Raw genomic sequence first — 22,959 nt, 5'->3', positions numbered from 1 at the left:
TGTGTGTGTGTTTCCCCAGGTCAAAGAAGGGAAAGGTAGTGCAAAAGCAGACAATCTCCCGACTGCTTGTTCTCTGCATTAGGATCTGCTAGGCACTGGTGAAGAAGTGGCCTCCAGAGGGATAACCGGCTCATTCGACCAGAGCTAAAGCTGCTGCCACTGCTCTAGCACGTAGGGGATCGATGCACACTGGTCATGCCAACCTGCTGATAGACTCTGTCTGAGCTCAGGGACAGCCTAAGAAAGCAAATGACATCAGCATGCATGGGGGGGGGTGGTGATTATATGTGGCTCTGCTCATCCCTTCTGGTGAAGAATGACATTGGCACCGAGCCCCACAACATCCCCTAACAGCGTGCAGGAAGACTACTGTAAAGTTCCCTGATCCAGATTGAGTCCAGTATAGTAAACATGCTAAGAATTGTTGGTGATGATATGGTCGTAGCATAATGTATGACAGAAGTGCATTTCACCTTGGCATTGTATCAGCACCTGGTGCCATGAAACTGCAGTCATATCCTTTTCAATTCCCAAACACTTGCCGCAACACAATTCTCCGAGTGCATTTTCCATTTTCGGCACTGCAGGCTCTTCACTTTCTACAGTCAGGCATTGTCTTGCGTTTCATCAACTTTACGGGCTTAATGTACTTCAAAACTCATGTTTCCCAAAAATACTTTGAGGTGCCAGCAAAATCCCCAAACATTGTCTTTCAATTCAATCTACTTATGACCAAATGTATTGGTCCACTATGCTTTAAATCACATAATTTACAACTTATTTGCTCAGATGTTCTTGGGACTCCTTTTGTATTCAGAATTTACACATGTTGCTGTTCTAATGTGTTTCAAAACAGTCTCTTTGAACATCGTATTTCAAAAAATTATTTGGCGAAGTTTTTAAATACTCTCATAAAATTTGTTGTATTTACATGGGTAATGGTTTAGCAGCAACCTCACTTGGGTGCCTGGAGCCATCACATGGTAGCATAGGGTGGAATACATAGAAAGGATAAGCTTAGAAACTTAGTTGTAGCAGATTTGATGTCGAAAAAATGAGTTAATTGATAGCAGTAAGGAGGATTTTAAATAGAAGTGTTTTAGCGCTGTTCTGTAAGAGAACAGGTTAGGAGCCAATGCCCTATTCAAGTAAATATAATATTTAAGGTATTTTCGTGGTTCAAATCTCTTTATTCCAGACAATGTCAAATAACATAGTACAGGAGTATCGTTGTGGTGCACAGCACAGTGTGGTTAAATCCTTGCCATTCAATTATTTCAAACAAAACAATTCCCAACCCAACATCCCTCCCACCACCCACTCCAAACTCATTCAATATTCTCCAGAAGGCATTAGAAGACTTGAGCACAGTACATATCACTTAAGCTGATAACATGAGTGAGATTCAGGGGCACTTCCAGACAGGTACTTAGATACTTAAGTTCCCGGACGTCTTGTAAAAGGAGAGATCTGTAAGGGTGCAATAGTTCTCCAGATGATGCACCTTGATTGGGGAGGTATAGCCTATTCTTTTCTATACCAAGTGTATGCCACAATTGGTAGAGCCATCCCAAATGAGTAGGAATATGCATCAACCCAGACTATTTAAGAATGTTCTACATGGCTGCTCCCATGGCCTATCCTATTTGTCTCCCTCGTCTAGATTTTGAAGGGTACGTAAGGGGGGTAGATAGGCCCAGTAACGTGTAGGTGGTAAATCTAGGTAGTTGTGTTTTAAGGTGCAAGTCAATATCATCAATCACTTGTGTCCAATAGGTCTGAAGTCGCGGGCAGTCCCAGATTAGGTAGTTGCTCCAATGTTCCCCGAGCTCCACACCCCGGACAACTGTCAGCGCTGCGTTCTGGGTTATCCCTGTGTAAGCGTACTGGGGTGAGTTACCAGTACGTGGCCACTTTGGTGAAAGTTTTAGTGAGGGCTGAGTCACAGACAGTTTGTCTGGCTCTGTAATATATCTCTCCCCATTCTTTGTCACTCAACTGCCTACCGAGTTCCACCTCTCACCGATGTTGACTGGCTTTATACATGTGCTTGTAGGGCCAGTTCAGAAGGGCATGTAATTCGGAAATGAGTTGTTTATCGGAAGATTTGGTGATCATCCATCTCTCATATGGGATGAGGTGGCTTGCTGTATCAGATCTCTTGTCTGTGTGCCAGAACCAATGATGAAGTTGCAGATAGTGTAAGCGTAATGTTTTGGGAAGAGCAAAATCTACGCGTGGGTGATTAAAAGGGATCACTCTCTCCTCATCAAACATATGGCCCATTGAGCAACAGCCTGTTTGTCGCCACATATCGAATGTTCTGGGGTCTAACCCCCGAGAGATGTCTGGATTGTCAAACAATGGTGTTAAAGGGGAGGAAAAGGAGGTGAGACCACATTTGGCGATGGTCTGGTCCCAGATGTCCATAGTCACTTACGTGATGGGGGATAAGTAAAGACTTTTAGGTTGGTGTGTCTGCTTCAAAAAGGGGATTTACCAGAGAGTAGTATCGCCACTGCTTTGACTTGAAATACCCAGTGCCTTTCTGATTCTGCCCTATTCCATTCAACCAGATAGCGTAATTGGGCCGCTTGGTAGTATGATTGGTGGTTCGGGATGCCCAAGCCTCCGGTATGAAGTGAGAGGTAGCTTAGCTCTTTCTTCATGCACGGTCTCTTCCAGAGCCAAGCAAACTGGTTTAACCCAATTTTCAGTTTAGGAATCCTCCCCTTTGGTGGAACCAGAGGGAGCTTTTGGAAGAGACAGAGGGTCTTAGTAAGATGGTCATTTTGAGGGTTTCTATGTTCCCTAGCCAGAAAATCTGATGATGTTCCCAGCGAGATAGATCTGTTCTGATCTGTCTATATAAAGTGTAGTAGTTGAGAGAAGAAGGAATGGGGACAATGACAGATTGAGTGCCTGGGACATGGCCACATTAACTCGAAATCCTGAACCCAGGTCGAAAGTCTCCAATTCTGTCAAGAAGGCCGGTAGAGCCATGAACAGGTTATCAAAAGTCACCACAATGTCGTCCACATATAAATTGATGGTGTGTTGCTCCCCCCAAAGGTGGCCCTAGTGATCTCAGGCTTATCACAAACCTTTCAGCCAGGAGCTCCATATACAGAGCAAATAACAGGTGACAAAGGGCACCCCTGTCTGTCGCGTGCCTCTGCTTATAGGAAAGGGGGCGGAAACATGGCCGTTCACTCTGACTGTTGCCGTGGGAAGGTGGTAGTAGTTAAACACATGTGTCCTAAATCTGTCACTAATCCCAAACTGAGCAAGAACTCGTTCCATAAAAAAAAAAGGCCAAGGTACTCGGTCTAATGCCTTTTTGGTGTCAATCGCTAGGAGGATAAGCTCTCTGGAAGAGCGTGTGGCTTTCTATATAGTATGCGTTTAGTGTTGTCGCTCATTTGTCTCGGGGGAGGTATCCCACATGGTCCGATGAAAGAGGTCATATAAGTGCTGAGGATTCAAGCTTAGATACCCATGAATAACTTGAGATCCACATTCAAGAGAGATTGGTCGGTATGAACCTCACCGTTATTTGTCTTCTCCGGGCTTAGGTATGAAGACCACCGAGGCGGTCAACATTGAGGCAGGAATGGCATCAGGGGTGGCGTAGGAATTAAACGGTCTTGGGAGAATGGGGGAAATAATCTAACAGAAATTTTTATAAAAAATAGATGAATACCCATATGGGCCCGGAGATTTCAAGGTTTTCAATTGAGAGAGGGCTGATATGACTTCATCTAAGCGGATGATGTCCTCTAGTGTCTCCAACTGGTTGGGGAAGGGTGGGACGTGTGCGCGTCTTGGAGATATTAGGCACAGTTTGCGGGGTCAAGGCATTGGCCGGTGTATAGCTCAGCATAAAAATCTTTAAATGCACCTGCTATTACTTTTCCATCGGTGATGAGCTCTTCATTTGGGGTATGTAATGAGAAAACTCCAAAGGCCTGCTGCCGTCCCCAAAACTTGTTAGCCATGGAGGCGAAGAGCGGCATATTTGCCCTTTCGAGATCTGTGCTTGCCAATCATGAGCGGAGAGCTGTCGGTAGACCCCAGACTCTCGGCGCTCCAATTTTTTCACTTGTTAAGAAAGGTCATCCTTCTTTTCTTTGCGCATTTTAATATCTGCGTCAGAGATGGCAATGAATTCTCCTCTTATGACCGTTTTGAGAGCTTCCCATGGCCTGGCAATAGAGACCCCTGGAGTGTCTTTTAATGCAAGCTTAGTTATGGCTTGATGGACCTCTTTCACCACTTCAGGGCGCTGCAACATTGTGTCTCTTAAGTGGCTGGTCAGTGTAGGGAACACCATCGGAGGATGTGCCATTGAGATTGAACCCTCTGTTTGGTCGAAGAGCGCAGCTGGGAGAATCTCTGCTTCTGAAGTGAGCGTGTATATGTCCCATGTACCAAGTAGGTAATCTAATCTAGCATAGAGAGAAAAAGGACTATTTGCATGTGTGTGTGTGGAATGATCTTCATAAATCCTGAAGCCCCATGTCTTTCATCCACCCATGCCCGCTTTTCGACAGGGCCCCTGATTGGCTGTGTCTGTGTGTCGACCTATCTAGGTCACTGTCCAGGACTAAATTGAGGTCTCCCCCTATCAGGACCCTCCGGTGTGGACATCACCTTAGTCAATGCTGTGCGTATGAAGGCTTCCGGTCCCTCATTCGGGGCATAGATCGTGCCCACCACAAAAGATCAGTCGTTGAGAGTGAAGTGATAAGTCGACCTTTCAGTCCTGCCCCGTAGAGCCAGTCTTCCCCTTCCAAGTATGTGCTACCAGGATGGCCACTCCCGCCGTCTTGGTCTACATGGAGGAGAAACATTGGTGGGGGAAGGTGAGTGAGCGGAGTTAGTGACAGTCTTTTGGGAAGAGGTGGGCATATATCTGCCCCTGAATTCTCCAGATATGACGGAACCGCTTTGTGTTTTACTGGGTTATTGAGGCCCTTCACATTGAGGGTGAGAAGCCTATGGGTTGTGGCGGTCATTAGACTTGCTCAGCGGCCGAGAGGCTATTGTAAGCGCCACCCTGTTGCTAGGAAAACATCTGGCATTGTGTCTACCAGACCCTGCAGGTGCCGTGTATGTACCATGTTTTAACTGCTGTGGAAATTAGTATAACCTCTAACAAACAGACCCCAAAGAGAAAACGATTAAGAATGCTAATGAGAACCTGAGCTTACAGTTTAAGAAAACTGACTTGCAGTTCCAAAGTTCTAAACATATCAGGTCAGACCTGTGGCCACCATTCCCCCCCCCCCCGCCCCCAACCCGGCCAGCCAACAATGTGAATGATGTTATTTACGTGTCCAGCCATGTTATGAAGGCTCAGTCTTAGCCAGCAATGTAGGAATAAACTCCAGCCCTGCCTGTTGACCCTCAGCAATCGTTGTGGGATCTGGGTGACTACTTCCCCTCCCTACGTCCCGCCAGCGAGTTTGGCGACTTGTTGAGCGGGATGGGGAGGTCTTCAATGGTGATCCATCTGCAACCAGGTCTATGCCCAACACAACAAGTTTCTTCCAGGGATCGTAGTTGGAAAATTTTCCCATCAGGACGAAAGATGACGCAGAATGGATGTCCAATGCTAGGTGGGGTGGCGGCACACCCTCTATAAAAGTTCAACTAGATCAGCTTAAATACGATAGCATTCCCCCAGTTCTTCAGCAGAATGGATGTCCCCATGATGAGGGCTCCCCCATGCCTCGCAAATGGGAAGTGGCAGATCTTTTTCTGTAGGTTCTCCACATCTTCCACTTGACCATTTCCCTGCTCCTCCAAAGTTGCTACACCATCAACCAGGCTCTTCTGGATCTCCTTTATATCCTGGGAGAGGTCCCTTTTGGCTGCCTGTAGGTCATCTCTGAGGGAGGTAAAGAGGGATTTGAGGAAGGAGCGAGTCACCGGCTCCTCTACAGCGTTATCATCCTGCAGCTGAGGTGTGTTGGGTGCTAGGGGGCAGTCGCCTAAGGGGACCACCAGTCAGCATGGAAGGCATATCTTTGAGGGTGCAGTTCTTTTTAGAGCAGACTGTTGCCATCGCTCCAAGATTCCAACTTGCGCTGTTCAGACCCAGAACCATACAGGTGGTTTCGCAAAGTTGTCACGTCGAAGCCTGGTGCGTGCCAGCTCAGACACCCCCGGCAGTCCGGGCCCCGGCAAGCGTCCCAGGCCCGAGAGGCAAGCGTCCCAGGCCCGAGAGGCAATCCGTGCAGCTCGCCACGTCACATCACAGCAGGGCAGGCAATCATTGGGACTCAGTCTCGGTGGCTCACCCACAGTCATTGCTTTTAAGTGGAGCGCAGTGCTAGGCAGGACAGGGCCCGGGTTGAGTGCCCTTCGTGGGTCTCCACAGCCCTAGGCCCCATCCAGGCTTGAGGCACCAGGCCGCAGGCGTTCCCCGCAGCTGCCGGAGGCCGCTCCCAAAGACGGCCAGTGAGGACGTCGGAGTGAAGCTCAGTCCAGTATACGAGCTCCTCTCGCCCCCCTCCCCTGAAGTGTCGGGACCACTCCAGAGCTGTGGTAAGGCGATTGCTTATAGTTGTATAGCTAGGCCGATGACAAGAGTAGAGAGACGAGGAAACCGCGTCTTACCCGTCTACCATCTCCGCCACTCCTCCCCTAAAAGGTTCTTTGTAGAAAGTTTGTAGAGCAAATATTTACCCCGGAGGAGATATCTTGATGCTGTTGAAAGAAAATAGACGTTTGTTCCCCAACTAAATGTTACCTATTCTATGAACTCGAAGAATGATGAAATGCATAACAGACCCACCAGGATTCAAACTTTATACTTTGAGGTCATAAACACATTGTTGGAGTTGATACTTTACCCCACTGAGCTACATGATTCATCAAAAGAGTTAGATTAACTGGAACATGACAGAAAGTTTGTTTTGATATTTTTGCTTTCACTTTTTTAATTCCTGAAGAGCCTGTGATTTGATCATATGTTTGAGAGCGTCCTGAGATGACCGTTAAACGCACATTCATTTTACACCCAGTTTTGACCAACATTACTAGGTAATCGTCATTAGAAGGCAAAATTTGCCAAACATTTCCCACCAGGATGTCATTTGAGGGAGACTCCCAAGCTCTACCAAACGTATGACTTTGTATTTAATAGCCCTAGGGCACTGTGATCTGTATTCACTATTTGTTAAAAATTTTAAAATATGTGCCGGGGAGATAAATTGCTTACATAAATGTAGAAATTGACTTTATAATATTGATGTAGTGTGCTATGTCTACCAAAAATGCTTGGACGAATGGCTTTTGTACTGAAAACCATTCATCCCTCAGATGTTGCTACCTAGGGTTCAGGACCTTCAAAAACATACAGAACTGGCTACTGGTGTCAGCGCATCCTGTGATAAAGTTTGCTGCTTGTTTTTCTAACTTATCATACCCTCCTGAAAACAAAACCAATTTAATATCATGTGTTTTATGTATAGATCTGTTCTTGATTTGTGTGTTGAATGTAGCAGTCGTCATTTGATTTCAGTTAGGCATGAATATGGAGTAATGAGAAGTGTGGTATAGTCCAGTTTGTAAGTTGATGACTGCCTAATCAGGAACTTGATTTGTAATCTGCCTCCCATTTGACCAAATTGTGTAATCCTAAACAAATAATATTATCTCTTGCTGTCTTGTTTCCGGTATTTGTAGAAGAATAGTATTGAATTTGGCTGTGACCCCAATGTTGAGCACCATATATTAACATATATGCAAGATCCCAATCCCTTCTACAGGTTCCTCGCTATAATAGAAAGAAATGGGGAGGCTCCAATTTTTCAGTTCTGGCCCCCATCTTTTGGAATTCCCTCCCTGACCACCTACGAGCGACCAAACAATATTCCCTCTTCCGCAAGGGCCTGAAAACCTTTTTGTTTGCTCAGGCATTCCCGCACTAACTGTCCCTTTTTTCTGTTATCCTTGCCTCCAAAAGCGCCAAGAAACCGATTGGTGTACGTTGCGCTATACAAGTTTTTTAAATTCAAATTCAAATTCAACAGGATCATATATGGACATTACAATAAAATGAGTGAGCCATGAATACACTGTGCACAGGTAAATCAGTCATAAACAGTTTTACATTTAACTTGATTTTATTTTCTTCCACAGTATATTACTGTGAAACCTGATCAGGGTCAGCTGCTGAAAGGCATGTTCTTTCCTTACTGTGACAACTGTAAGACTCCTCAGCTTGAGCAGGCAGTAGGCATAATAGGAGCAGTCATCATGCCACACAACATGTATCTACATTCTGCCCTGGTCAAGGTAAGGTAGATGATTTTGACTTTGTTTAATTTGACACTGAGTTTTGATTGTCCACTGTGTACTTCTCCAACTATACCTTGTCTTAGCGTCACCATCCTATTTGGAATGTACAGGTAGAGTGACAGATGGTGTTGGAAATGTGTATGTCTTTTCATAGCTTGCTAACCAATGTTTTCAAAATGTTCCACAGCTTTCACATCTCCTCCTTATCATTGTTCATCCCCCAGCATCGCCATCCTAGATTTGCTCCTTCACTGAATTTCCTACCCACTTGACCAATTCCCTAATTTCCTAGGTCCTATTGCCCCCCCCCCCCTCCACCCATGTTTAAGTGTCACACCAGAGTAAAAATCATCAGCCCTTAGAGGTGAATAAGTAGCCTTGGCCTCAATGGACAAAAGGAAAATGGACCGCAACTTCCCACACCTTCCTTAGAGATAGACTCATTGGAGTATGGGCGATGTTAGGAATATGACTCACCTGTAAAATAATCTCTTGCAGTGTATACATGAGAAGCCGCACACAGGATCCCCTCTTCCTCCATAGGGCACAATACATACATCTTTGTATTTTATAATAGCGTATATTATGTGCTAATCTAAAGCACATCATATGTATTAGAATTATCACCTGAATGATTATCTCTACCCTAATGAATATTATGAAATTAAGTAAAATGTATGCACCAAATATTTTTTATCACACATCCTCAGTAGATTAGTCTATTCTCGCTATTTGCCATGCTGCACTATGTAACTGTCTGCCTTGCTGCCAAGCCAGCTAATACCCCCTGCATATGAGCTGCAGACCTGATGGCCTTCAGTATTGTTTCCCTTTGAGTAGCATGCCTCCTAGCTTTCCAGCACACACTCTCCCTCCACCCTAATTGAGGGGACCTTACATGCCCTATATCCCATAGCTTCTGTATAGTGCTTGTGTTGGCACATTTCATGATGAACCCTCTTGTGCTCATATCACATAAACATTTGCCAGGCACAATGCTTTGATATGAAGCATTGAAAGCATTATTAAATGTTGCATTTGAAATCCAGTAGAGTGGTTACTGGAGACCTAACAAGGTTTGTTTTCAAGGAAATATTGACCTCCTCCTTGTTAATAAAACATGGAAGTGGAAAGTTTCTTTCAAGCTACAGTTAATAATGTGCAGTGTGAAACATGATTCATTTGACACACAAAATTCAACAGATTATCATGCAATTTCTACACAAACAAAGCAAATCTCATTATCAGCTCACTCACATTATGGACCATGCAGACTTGTGCTAACTGAATGCACTCATGTTAATGAGGTAGTGGTTATCGGAATGTGTACTAACACATAAGGGTGTTAAAACCTGCCACCCTGTGCCTCTTTTAGGCTGCTGTATTTTGACTAGTTTCCCTTCTGCTCATCTCACAAATATGTTTATTTTTACGTGTTATTTACACTGTTGTCCAATTCCCCGAAATGTTATTTACTTGATCCTTCACTATACTGTCTACATGCTAGAGTGTACAGTTTAATGCATTAAATCATGGGAGTGGGGGTAAATGTCACACTTTAGAGATTCAGCTGTTAACACATTTACATGCAGGTAATCTAAACAGAACTGCTTCACATTCTTGGTTTTCTGCCTAAACATCTGTTCTTCCTCTTCCGTGGTGCCAAAGCTTCACTTAAGTGCTTAGATATGTATGTGGCAAATACATATATGTATGCATTCACACTGGTTTTTTTATTTATTAGGGCTCGGCTATAACGCGCTGAAAGCGCGTTCTCGCCAGAGAACTATTGTCGGCGTCTCAGCAGTCTGAGACGCCGAAGTGAGACAAGACCTGGCTGCGCGCAGCGTTTCCCCATAGGATAACGTTGTGCGCGCGGCCAGGTCTTGTATCCAGAGCATGCGAATGCAGCCCGGATCGCGACGCGCGCCTGCTGGTATGCAAGGGGAGTCTGCATACCAGCGCGCGGCGCTGATAACACACACATGGCTGCCCCTTCAAGCAGACTTCTTTTCTTCATCCGCTGCCGATCGGTTGACTTTGCAGTTAGATAATTAGTTGTCTTGTGTCAAGTATGTGCTGTTCTAGGTTGCCCCACTTACCAAAAACATTCAGTACGCTGTTTCCACATTGCTAAATTTGATTTTTAATCACTGCTACTCACTCGAGGCACGACCTCGCAAAGCATACGTTCATGAATTGGAATATAATCACATTTTGTGCCACAGTCAACAGCTGGTTCCACGTTTGAACGGCGACAGGAGTCTGATTCTGCCTTTTTTTCTCCCTCGCGTCATCTGGAATCAAAACATTATGCCATTCTCAGTTCCCAGGCAATTGCATCACTCCTGCTTTAATGTGCATTTCTTGTCAATCTGTGTTCGTGGATGAGGTGTTAACGTGGTCCTGCAAGAGGAGACAAAGTGGCGCAAGAGTCCTGCCAGTCAAGAACATTGCTAGGTCCCATTCGAAGCCTAAGACTGAATTAATGGCCTGCCTTACATTTTGATTTTGGGGTTGTTTGTTCAGTGTTCCTTACACCTAGTCTTATTGATGTGAACGCTAACTCGGAAAGAATGTAGCTCGTTGAGTGAGGTCATCTCTGAGATTCAGCTCTTGTTTGGAACCGTAAAATGGGACCTTTAAGAATCACAACTGTCAGCGCATATACATGTGTGATGTACGTGACAGTGACTGCCACAACATGCCGGGCATCTGGGGGATGAGATGGCCGCTGCTTACTGGCTCCATTGCCTTGCCCTAACAGGGGCACTGTTCATTTTATTATTTCTTTTAATAAACAGCTTTATTGGCATTTCCAAAACTAGATGTTCAACATGAAGAAATAGCACGTGCACCATCACTATGCCAAAACGATCCAGAGTGGTGGGTACAGTATAGTATAACTTGGGTTTACCATGGATGACCACATGAATGAAAGCAGGTAAAACTAAGCATAGAAGTCGCTCATGCATGATAATGTTAGACATCCACAAGCCACACACATTTCTTATTTAAGCAAGCAACAGCCTGACAAAATGAAGTTTGCAAAATAATATACCTCTCTTGCTGCATATGGGTCTAAGCGCTACCTCAGGAGCGTCCTTTATACACCTGTTCAGCGCAGTGCACCTCTTAGCAATAAACAGCCCCAAATGCGTAAAACTTTTTTCCAGGAGGCCTAATAATGCAGTTCTTTGGGTCCGGGTGAACTGCCTTCCACAACATCAGATCCCTGACCTACTTGCCACAAAAGCTAGGAATTGTGCTACACTCCCATACTCCATGTGAGAATTCACCGTGTTCTGTGAGCTACGGTCAAAGCTTTTTAAATGTGTAATTTATGGTGACCTTATTTATATGAATTAATAATTTTGATGATGCATGTACCACTGCCATGCACACACAGACAACACCACTGCCATACACACACGGACACCACCACTCCCATGCACACACGGACACCACCACTCCCATGCACACACGGACACCACCACTGCCATGCACACACGGACACCACCACTGCCATGCACACACGAACACCACCACTGCCATGCACACACGGATACCACCACTGGCATACACACACGAATACCACCACTGCCGTGCACACACGGACACCACCACTGCCGTGCACACACGGACACCACCACTGCCATACACACACGGACACCACCACTGCCATGCACACACGGACACCACCACTGCCATGCACACACGGACACCACCCGTGCTTAATTTGTTTAAAAAAAAATGCAAGGGCTTTCATTTGTAAAAAATTAAGTGAAAGGGCACTCGTCAGGAGGCTAATGTAGTTTGGCATACACATTACGCGACTTTGAGCTATTGGCATTGTAAATGACAATGACTTTTATTTATGTTTTTGTTTTTAAAACATAAATAAAAGACCTTGTCATTTACAATGTCAAGACCTTAAACTCGCATTCATTTACAATGCTAATAGCTCTAACTTTTGCAATGCCGAGACCGTTGCATTGTAAATGCTTGTTTCCGTACTGTTGTTCAGCATGAACTTTTTCTAAATTCCCAGGCTGTGTGTTACTCCACAATTTAATAATTTGGTCCGGAAACATTCTTCAAAATGACTAAAGATTTTTGTTTTGGTGCTCGCCAATGGAGGAGTCAATATCCGTCACCATGATGTCAAGTGTAATTCCACAGTGCCACTGTATTTCATCGTCATCGTCAGATTCGTTGTTGTGCCTGTTGGTTCAGAAGCTAAGAGTGGTCCTCTGGGTCGGCGGTTGAAATCTGAGAAGCTGAAAAATTCAAGTACGGCATTAGGCACTAAAGATTAGTGATTGAATACCTACATGGCTCTGGTTATATTGAGCAGCTGCACAACATTGAACAGTTTGGTTAGCAGTTAAGACCAGTGTACGTCTGAGGTCAGAAAATGCATGTTTTGGGGGATGTTAACATGTTGTATCCCCTCAGTATTTTTCTAACCTAAATGGTTATGCAAAAAAGCATTTCTGATAGACTTCTAAACGCAGATTCCTCACCTTGTGAAAGTCTTTAGGTGTCATACTAGATCCAGAAATGTTTTGCTAGGAAAACCCTTGGGTGTTGGCAGGTGGAGGCGTGCAGCCTGCTGTCGTGTGGAACACGCATCCCTCTTCAGGTAAATCAGTCAATTAATCAATCAAATAATCTTTATTTGGATTAAGCATTAATCCATAAAAGCATACAAGTCAAACAACATTACTTATATAAAAAACAAGGAAATAAAATACAATTCAGCACCAAACAATAATGTAAAACATCTTCTTTAAAATAAAATCATAAACATTTAAACTTTAATATAGGTTACTAGGCTCAATAAGCCACTCATAAAAAAAGCTTGAGCTCCCATGCCCTTGATACATCCATCTTGTCAACAACATAATAATTCTTGTTGGGCAGTAATACCATTAAAACCAGCCCAACAGTGGGGCATGGAAAATAAAAACAATACAACTATTAACATTTTATCTCCATAAAGCCCAGGTTATAATTGAAACAGGCAAGACATCCCATCCTATCAAGGGCTCAAGCAATTTATTTTTCAGTCTCAATGCACCTGACAAAAAACAATCAACACTAAAACAGATTTCAGGGGACTGCACCAACTGCAAATAAGTCAAGGCCGGTTTTACCTCTAAACCCTTTACAACTTCATAATGATAAGATGTAATGCCGCCTCATAGTACTGTAATAATCACAGAAAAAAATAATATGGGTTGTATCTTGAGTAGAAAAATTGTCACACAGACCGTGTTTCTCAAATCATGTTTAAAAGCTGTCACTTTTAGTAAATACATACCTGAATCATGAAGTGATAGCACACTTATTTGCAATCAGCAGATTTTCCATTGAAATGGCCACAACGTTTCCCACTGACGTAGTTTTACTGATAAAATGATATAGTGTACAATGTTTTAAAATCGTGTTCGCAAATATTTCTAATTTGCACTTTACCAAGTAAAGCGTTCTGATTTGTTTTGCTTCTACTTACATTTTTGTTTGTATCGCACTTCTAAATAAAAAAAAAGTTATTTCGTAATTCCCGATATATTTTGAAATACTTGTACTATTCATTTACAAGCTGTTTAAATGTTGTTTGTTAGAAAAAAACTGACATCTTGCATACTTTTGTTTCACGATGATTGTTAGACAGCTCAGTCGACAAAACATCCAGGATAAGATAAGAAACAATTAGTAAAAAGTAAAACTGAAATTTGACCTTTGTCCTTGAATAGACTGTAAATGTGTCAAGATAAAAATAGGATTTAAAGGAGTCTTTATTGCTCATTTAATTTCTGAATGAACAGAACACCTGTTCCTTCCAGCTGGAGTTCTCTCGCCAGAACGGATGAGTAGGTGCTAAAAATAGCTTGATCTTATAAACTCTAACTTGCCATAGCGAGTGGGCGAGAAGATTTTTCGAGGCTTGGCATTGTGTATTCAGCTAATATCAGATGCAAGCCTACATATCACACCAATCCAAGAATGGATTACAAAAGGAGCACAATTGGCGGACACAGGACACGACAACAAATGGCTAACGGTTAAAATAGCCATTTCTCTCTATGGCCATAACCGAGGCATTACACACAGGATAGGGTACACATCTGAATAACTTGCAAATCAGGGGCAATTGACACCAGCGGATGAGTTCAAACACATCAGTTGTTCCAATGGCTTTTCATATTTAAAGGGGAAAGTGGTGCAAATACAAACAGACAATGCAACTAAATGTTCTACACATAAAAACTATAAGAAACAAAATCTTAGTGTAAACAGTGCATAGGACATTTGGCAATGGGACATTCAAAATCTCATTACACTAGTGGCGCATCATACATCATGAGACAAAAATATAGAGAGAGACAAGCTAAGCAGATAAAGAGCAAGCAATCTTGTGCAAACTGAGCCAGATCAAGCGGTTATCAACAGCAGGTTGCAGAACTCAAGACTTCGATCTGGTCGCAACTACAAAACTTTACTTCAGGTATTCATATTTCCAGTATGGGGTAAATGCTCAGTCACAGAATTTGTAAGATATATCTGTTTATTCTTTTCCCTCAATAGCTCTGGTGTCCCTAGGCATCAACAGATGCACAGCAGTCCATGTGACCTTAATACTGGTCACTACACAGTAATCCAGACAGCCAGGGTAGTGTTGCCTCATGACACTGTTGCAACATTGTCAGTTGACTGTCTTTTCTAATGGAGAAGTGTGGCTCACTGGTTAGAGGAGGCAGACCTGGAAGCAGAGGTCAGCCCGGGACCAGTGTTCAATTCCCGGCTCGGCAGGGTCTTGAGTCCTAAAATGTCCATGGACTCGACAATTCTCGCTCCGGTGCCTACTCGATTCACGGGTTCACACTCTGCGACTCTGGGCAATAGCTTGCTTAATCTCCACAACGGCCCCTCGCGGCAGGATGCCTGGCTTTCACCTTGCGGATACCCTGCCGGGGTTATCTCACAGGGGAATACCAGGACGGGTTCCCTAAGCAAGCGCTTAGAAACCGCTTGGTGATTTGCGCTATATAAATTCCTGTACAAGGTCACCGCCTACCAGGCAGTGCAGCTGTCTGGCTAATCAAAAGACATCTGGGGGACTTTCAGAAATTTGACCTGGGAATGCATTTCACCCATTACTTGCTATTGGCTTTGTGGTTTCTAACTCTTGTTTTCTGCCTTTCCAGTTGCTGGCTTTATTTGCTTTAGGCTGTGCAGCTTGAGTGCGTACCTCCCCATGCTAAAGCCGAGTTTACACTATTCTTCCACAAACTAATTTTCTGAAATAATCAGACCTTTAAATCTTGTTCTTATCTCATCACATTTGCAGGGGATTTGTGTTTTCTTTGGAGCCTGGTGTTTATTTTGGTTTGGCTGACTTCAAAGTGAGACTGTTGATAGGAAAGAGGAATGTAGCATTCTTTCGCCATGGAGCCAGCTTGTGCCCTTTTTTGTATTTTATTTTAGACTTTGCCATCTCAAAAGGTATCTCGTTTTTGAGCTGCAAAAAACATTTGCACATTTATTGCAAAAATCCTCTTCTTTGGTGAGTCTATTTAATTTGTGAAACTGCCTTTTTTGGAACAAAGTACAAAGTCGCATTTCAGTCTCAGCAGCAGCCTAGCATATGGTGATCTTGGGCAATTTACACTGTTTATGGCCCATTCATTGTCCGGTCCCGGAGAAGATATTTTCACAGGATAGAGCCAGCCACATTGTAACACAATTTAACAGTGCTTGGTTTTCACTTTGAATTGTAAACCATATGCTTTTTTTATGACATCGATGGCAACTCCTTTTGGAGAGTTGGATACGTTTAATGGTACTTCTTAAGAAAGCTTTTATATTCCATCTGCAACTGTGCCTTTTTTTGGAACACATATATTACTGGATATAAACGATTTCCTCATTTGTCCTTGCAGGCACTAGGGTCATGATTTCAATGGTGCAGCAGATGCAGTGGCATAGGGGTGGAGTGCTCAAGGAAACCCACTGAACACAGATCATTGCTATATTTTACTACTAAGCAAGCAGTCACAAGTGCAGTATCCTCGCAGGCATTGGGGTCATGATTTAAATGGTGGAGCAAGTGCAGTGGGACAGAAGCCAAAAGGTCTTGAAAACCCACCGAACACTGATTATTTCTATATTTTAATACTGAACCAACAGTCAGAAGTGATGTTTTTGGTTCTTTTGGAACCACTGTACCCAAAGTAACACATAGCCGATAGCATCATTGTAACCAATGCTGTAACCTATTGGACGTTCTGTCTACTTACAACTTATGTTACATTCAGTGCATATAAATGGCACATTGTCACAGTTTCTGTATGGTCCTAAAATGCTTCTGACTGAATCTGGTCACAGTAACACTTTCGCAAGGGCATTGTCCATTCTATAACATTAGTATTTCATCCATTGTAAACACTATATAAATACTTATAACTTACCATATGGCATACCATACCAAGAATTGGCAAAAGCCAATAGGTCTCACCTATGCGAGATCTGTTGGCTTTGACTATTTGTTTAGCCATATTATACAGAAGCACTAGATTCAAAGCAGCGTCGCTGAATTTTTTTTTCAAAAGCGCTATACCGTTGTCCAAGCTGACTGTGTCATATTAGCATTTTTGTATTACTTTCAGCCTTTTACAACCTAGCTAAAAAAAACATTTGCAAAGCCAATAAAGACCTATTGTATTTGCCGGTGCTTGTTTCCACAGTTGCTAACTGGGAAAGGAAAAGCATTTATCAATAAGAGCCAAACATGTTAAACTTTGTAGCTTGGTTCCAGAAGTTCTAGTATTCACACGGTTACACCTACAACAAACATTTACAGAGGTAACTAAGGAGGCAAGGAAGCTGCAACAGAAAGCTCTTTTGTAGCAAAGCGACTATGCCTTCTCAATTGGTGGAAAAAAGAAAGAGTTGCGAAGAACACATTAAAAATGAGACCAGCAACTTCAAATCTTAATACATGTAGTAGCAATCAAACGTTTCTTGTACCACCTCATAGCACATTTGTCTGTAGTAGCAGCTTTCCCAAGGGTTGTCAATAGTAAATAACTGTTCGACTACCATCTAGGGTTGGGTTCGAAGCTGTGCAATTGATTTTCTTCTAAGAAGTCTTTCAAGTCACAGTAGATGAACTCCTCTCAGTGATATAGCGCATGGGTATCGACTCCTTAATTCTATTTTTTTTTTCTCTCCACCGTTGGGTTTGGACATATGTGCCTCAGTGATATAGCGCATGGGTATCGACTCCTTTATTCTATTTTTTTTTTCTCTCCGCCGTTGGGTTTGGACATATGTGCCTCTCCTCCATGTGGAACTCGGTTCTGTATGAGCTTTCGGACCTATCCTGTCTTTGATGGTACAGTTTGTTTCGATCGCGTTTTTCTATTACTGCGCCACTTAAAGCTTTGTTGGTTCGGGCACCAACCGATTGCTCTTAGGGACTCCACCTGTCTCGGGCCTACTATCTAACACACACAGTAGGTCTAAGATGTGTTCCCGGTGGAACAAACACCTTTTCGGTTTTGCTTGCAGTGTTACTCCAAATATTCCCACACTGACCAACGCCCATTGTGCAACCTCCGCCTCTCACCAGACCTCCGAGATCAAAGGGCTGGTTGGCTAGAGATGTCTTGGCGAAGATTACCCTTCAGATATTTTCGGGGACGAACATGCCCTGGAGGGCCTGCTGAGGAAGGAGGAGAGGAACTGGCTTTCTATGTGGAAGAAATCTCCAGTTCCGATGTGGAGGAGGAGTTCGAGTATACCCTGCCTCCCGAGCGGCGTATGAGAACTACCGCCTTAGACCCTTCTTCACAATCCAAGCACTGGCCCTAACCAATAATAGAGGTCGCCGGACCACCACTTCTATCTGGCCATGGTCGGAATCGAAAAGAGACTTCGGATTTCGAGTCTATCCTTGAAACAATGGGCATTCGACAACTAAGATCCAAATTCAATAAGGCGCTAGGGAATTTTGAAATTTGATTTCATTTGCATAGTTACTAACACATTGCAATACAAAAGCTTCAATTAAAACTGTAAGGACATGATAAAATATAAGGTGCACATTTATAGTTTCCATGAGCATTAAAAAAACTTGAAATGAGTTGGATTCTTAACAGTTAAAAAGGCACTTTCGTGCTAGTGCAGATTATTGCTGGTGTAAGGAATGCAGTCAGTGCAGAGTTTGTTGCCGAATCAGCCACTGCAATCAGTACAGAAAGGTGCTTTACAGTGTTTCTAAGATGCTAACCGCAATGTGGGATTCCCAGCTTTACCTTAGTTGGAAAGGCCTCAGTTCTTTAGTTGGATGAATTGTGCTAGGGTCCCAGTGTGGAAAGCTGCCGGCAATTCTGAATGACTAAGCCTACGTAGAGTGGTTTCTGGTAGGTCTGCTCTGAATCCCAGGTAAGGCTTGATCTTATGGGGGCATTTTTTGCTCGACTAATGTAAGAAATCTTACTAGTCTGCAATTTAGTTGTGGTGATCCGGTTTCAAAGCATGCCAGAACTGCTTGCCTCCTTTGTCAAATTCCCCTATGATTGAAGGGGATTTTTAACAGCTGTCTCCTTTCCTGCGACATCTCCTTACAGGAGCATAGTAGATGGCTGATATCTCCCTGGCCAATTTTGCACAGGCTGCAAGAAGTTGGGGATGACGTCCGCAGCCATGGTGGAAGGTTCCGGGTGCACAGGAGCATGCCAAGGCGAAGATTTAAGAATTTTATTTAATGTGATTTTGGATATCCCAGGTTAAAGTATTTCTGAGGGGCTACGGTCTTATAGTTATTCAAAGACATCCACGTATGAGATCTGGCCGAAAATGTGGCTTTATCCTCCACCAATGACAGTTTTTGTAGGTATTTCCAGACAAGCTTCTTAAAGGCTAGGTGATGGAACTGTGTGTTACAGAGGGCGGAGAGCCCAGTGCTTGCCAGAGCCTCCTGAAGGTAGCGTCTTGCAGGGTAATTCACTCTCTGTTGGAGGGTTTGCCATAAGAGCTGGTTTAGATTGTTCGCAGCCAATACGCTAATCTTATTCCAGCAGATGATGTATGCTCTGTCCCTGGCCCATGATTGCTTCAATAGGTCAAACTCCTTACTTGCGCCGGGGAGGTTTAGTTTGGGAGGCTGAACATGGTTCTGTATACTTTGACTAGAGTTTTGTCCAGTAACTTGGCGCCTCTGCCACGCATTATTTCACTGCCATAGGTTATAGTGTATAGAATTTTTGCCTGTGCTACTTTCAGGAGTGGGCTTAGAGTTGGACCGGTTAGTTTTGATGTTAGATTTTTCAAAGTTAGTGCTAGTACCAACCCTTTTCTTTTAATCTCTTCTTGATGTCGTGCGAAGGATCTTTCATCTATGTAAACGCCTAGGTACTTTTAATCCACTGCTGGTTCCATTTGTGTTCTTCCCAGGTGCCAGGACCTTGCTAGTTTCCTCTTATTATTAATGGTCATTGTCCTTGTTTTTTTTTTTTAGATTAATTGTCAAGTTGTTTTCTCTGGCGTAGTCCTGCATTTCGCTAAGAAGTTGTTGCATGCCGACTGCTGTATGGCTAAGCAGAATTACGCCATCAACGTACAAGAGATTGGACAAAGTTGTGCTCCCCCAGCCTGGGCGCGTGGGAATTGCAGAAGTTGAGTGTCTGTGGTAGATCTACCATAAATAGATTGAATAAGGTAGGCGTCAGCACAAAACCCTGTTCCCAGCCTTTGGTGGTTGTTACTGTTCTCGAAAGTTGGGTCCCTATTCCCAGTTTTACCTGTGCCTAGGTGGCTGTTTGCAGGAATGTTAACATTTATAAGAGGACTTGTGGAATGCCCCAGTGGGCTAGCTTCCCCCACAGTCTTGCCCTATCAACATTATCCAAGGCGTCACTGAAGTCAATAAAACAGAGGTGCAGCAGCATTTTCTTGGATATTGCTGCATCAATAAGCAGAGAGATTGACAGGTTGTTGGTTTTTGTCCCTGTTTTTTTCCGGAAGCCTGTCTGGTTTAGTGGTATTATGTCGTTGGCATCACCCCAGGCTGTGAGTTCATCCAACAAGGTTCCCGCAAAATATTTGGCCTCGTTGTTAATCAGTGGCACCTGTCAGTAATTACCAGGCAAGGCCTTGTCACCGCTTTTATGGATCGGGAAAATCGTGGAGCCTTTCCATGAGTCCGGGATTATACCCAGTGATCTCACTTCCGGGAATAGTGGTTGAAATATACTTGTCCACTCTGCCGCCTGATGCTTGAACAGTGCCGGCGGGATTCCGTTCGGGCCTGGTGCCCCTTCCTTTTTCCCCCTTTGCGATCTGCTGCCTAATTAGGAGCCACTCTGCAGCATTTGTCTCCTCCTCCTGCAGTTGATCTATGTCGGAAGATGTTTGTGGGACTCCCTCCTTTATTAGAGTGCCTTCTGAGCGGTCACCCCGTAAGGCCCTATTTTGGGAAGTTGATAAGGAACCCACAATTTTGTGATTGAAGTGGTCATTTAAGAAACTGGCACAGGTTTTTCTCTAGTATATGGGAAGAAGTGGCTCCATGCTGCGGGTGCATAATTGTATTTACCATTTTCCAAAAGCAGGCGCTTTTTTTATGGTTTATATTGTGGAGGAGCTTTGCCCAAATGTCATATTCATAGTTTTTGTTGATGTCCCATTTTAGTTTCTTTAGCTTTGTTATCTGTTGCTGCAAAGAAGAGAGGAGACTTGTGTTCCCTGGGTCATGTCGCAGGGATCTCATTGAGCCGTTTATAGATCTTTTGAGGCCCTTTATTTGGGCCCCTTGTGCTGTCATTAGCCTTTTTTCCTGCTTGGGGGGCCAGAGGACAGTTTATTTTAATTTGTGAGGCATGAGGTTCTGTAAATGTGGCTGTAAAGTGTTCCCAATTTGATATGACTCTTTGCTGACAGTTGTGAGAATGCGAGATTGATTGCTGTTCCTGACAGGGACTCGATATTTTCCACCGCAAATTCATTCTCTTGCAGTTTGATGTGTAACTGGAGCCCCAGAGTGGCACTGGCTGAATGCAAGGAGGTATGATTGCAGCTATGGAGGTTTCTTGTGGATGGTGATCACTCTCTGACTTGCCTCCCATTCTGAAGCAGAGTATGAAAGGAAACAGCGAGAGACTGGGGAACGTGTGGTCCAAAATCGAGCAAGTTTATGCGAAATAATGGCTTGGTACAGGTGGGGAGCCACAGCAGGGGAGCGGGGAGCCACCGGCAAACAGACACCTCAGGGTCTGTTTAAGACCCTGAGGTTAAGATGTTCTAGGTCCTCTAGAAGGAGTCTGTTTTTTGTTGTTCCTTCCCTGGGTAGAGCCACATTGAGTTGGTATGTTACAAATTAAGGATTGGAGGCTCACTTCGTTGCCCTCTGATGTAAAATTGACTGCTGGGGCAGGGCCGACTGTTGCTGCTGACGTTATGGTAGTTGTAGATGTAGAAGTTGCCAGCCCTCCTGAGGAATGCCCAAATGTACCACCCTTTGTGACTGGTGTGGCAAAGCATAGGAACCCTTGTAAATGTTTATGGTTCTTTAAACCATGTTTCCTGCAACAGGATTATGTCGAACAAATTGAGGCATTGCAAGAATTCCGGGTCTGAGATTTATGTTGCCAAGCCATTGACATTCCATGAACAGAGGCAAACCTCTGTTTTTTTGCACTGATGCCTCCATCCGATTGCCAGTGTTGTCATTGGGTTTCTGGAGAGATGGTTATAGTTTTTGTAATCAGCTCTAGATTCGGATGACTGGATCGGGGAGCTGATTCTGCCTGGGGGAAGGCGTGCAGGGTGCCCAGAGTGCAAGCCCCTTGTTGTGTAGAATGGCCCAGTGCCCCTGTGAGCACAGATCGGGGACCTTGGGTGGCTCTGGGCTCCAGACCGTAAACTGGAGATTAGAAGAGGCGCTGGATACCATGAGTTTTGATGAGGAGTAATATTGATACCCCAAGCTTTGAAGATATAGTACTCGTCTTTTTTTTTTATAACCAATTTTAGTGTTTTTATGAAATCGCAGCAAAAATGGCACCACTAATCAAGGTTGCAATATGGAAGACAAAATATAGATGAAAACACATCACATCCATATGTACAGCCGACAAATCTAAAGGAGGTAGCGACAGTCCAGCTCCAGTCCATATTCGCATGATAGAAGCCCCTTCCCATTAGCCCTCCGCCACCCCCACCCACTTGCCCCACATTCGACAAAACTTTTGCAGCACCCTCTGGCTGCATATAGGGGCCGTTCTTGTGCTGCGCACCAGTCCACTCCCCTACGCCAGCGCGCCATTGTAGGTGGATCTGAGTTCAGCCAATGAAGCCGCTATGTCCCGCTTGGCCACCATCAGGGCAGTGTTAAGGAAGAGTTTCTCAGCCCTGGTACCATCCAGCCCCTCAGAGATGCCCAGGATCACATTCAGTGGAGTGAGAGGAACCTCCCAGCCCAAGACCTCAGCAAGTTCCCCGGTTACTAATTCCCAATACCTCGTGATCACAGAGCAGATCCATTCCATGTGATAGATATCTGCCTGAGGGTAAGAACAGCGGGGGCAGGAAGCATCGGGCCGGACCCCAGCACGTTGGAGGCGCAGTCACGTGAGGTAA

General features: G+C 44.1%; 1 protein-coding gene across 4 annotated transcripts in view; it reads left to right on the top strand.

Annotated features, from left to right (window-relative positions):
- Positions 1–22,959, top strand: part of SLC11A2 (solute carrier family 11 member 2) — a 358,374-nt gene that overhangs the window by 211,644 nt on the left and 123,771 nt on the right. For all 4 annotated transcript variants that reach the window (XM_078688843.1, XM_078688844.1, XM_078688846.1 and 1 more), the window contains one exon: positions 8,152–8,307. In XM_078688843.1, the coding sequence (XP_078544969.1) occupies positions 8,152–8,307 (156 nt within the window). The remainder of the gene's footprint in view (positions 1–8,151; positions 8,308–22,959) is intronic.

Source organism: Lissotriton helveticus, chromosome 1_1 (assembly GCF_964261635.1).
Source record: "Lissotriton helveticus chromosome 1_1, aLisHel1.1, whole genome shotgun sequence".
Taxonomy (NCBI): domain Eukaryota; kingdom Metazoa; phylum Chordata; class Amphibia; order Caudata; family Salamandridae; genus Lissotriton; species Lissotriton helveticus.
The sequence above is the reverse complement of the archived record's forward strand: the minus strand, read 5'-3'. Positions and strand labels throughout refer to the sequence as shown.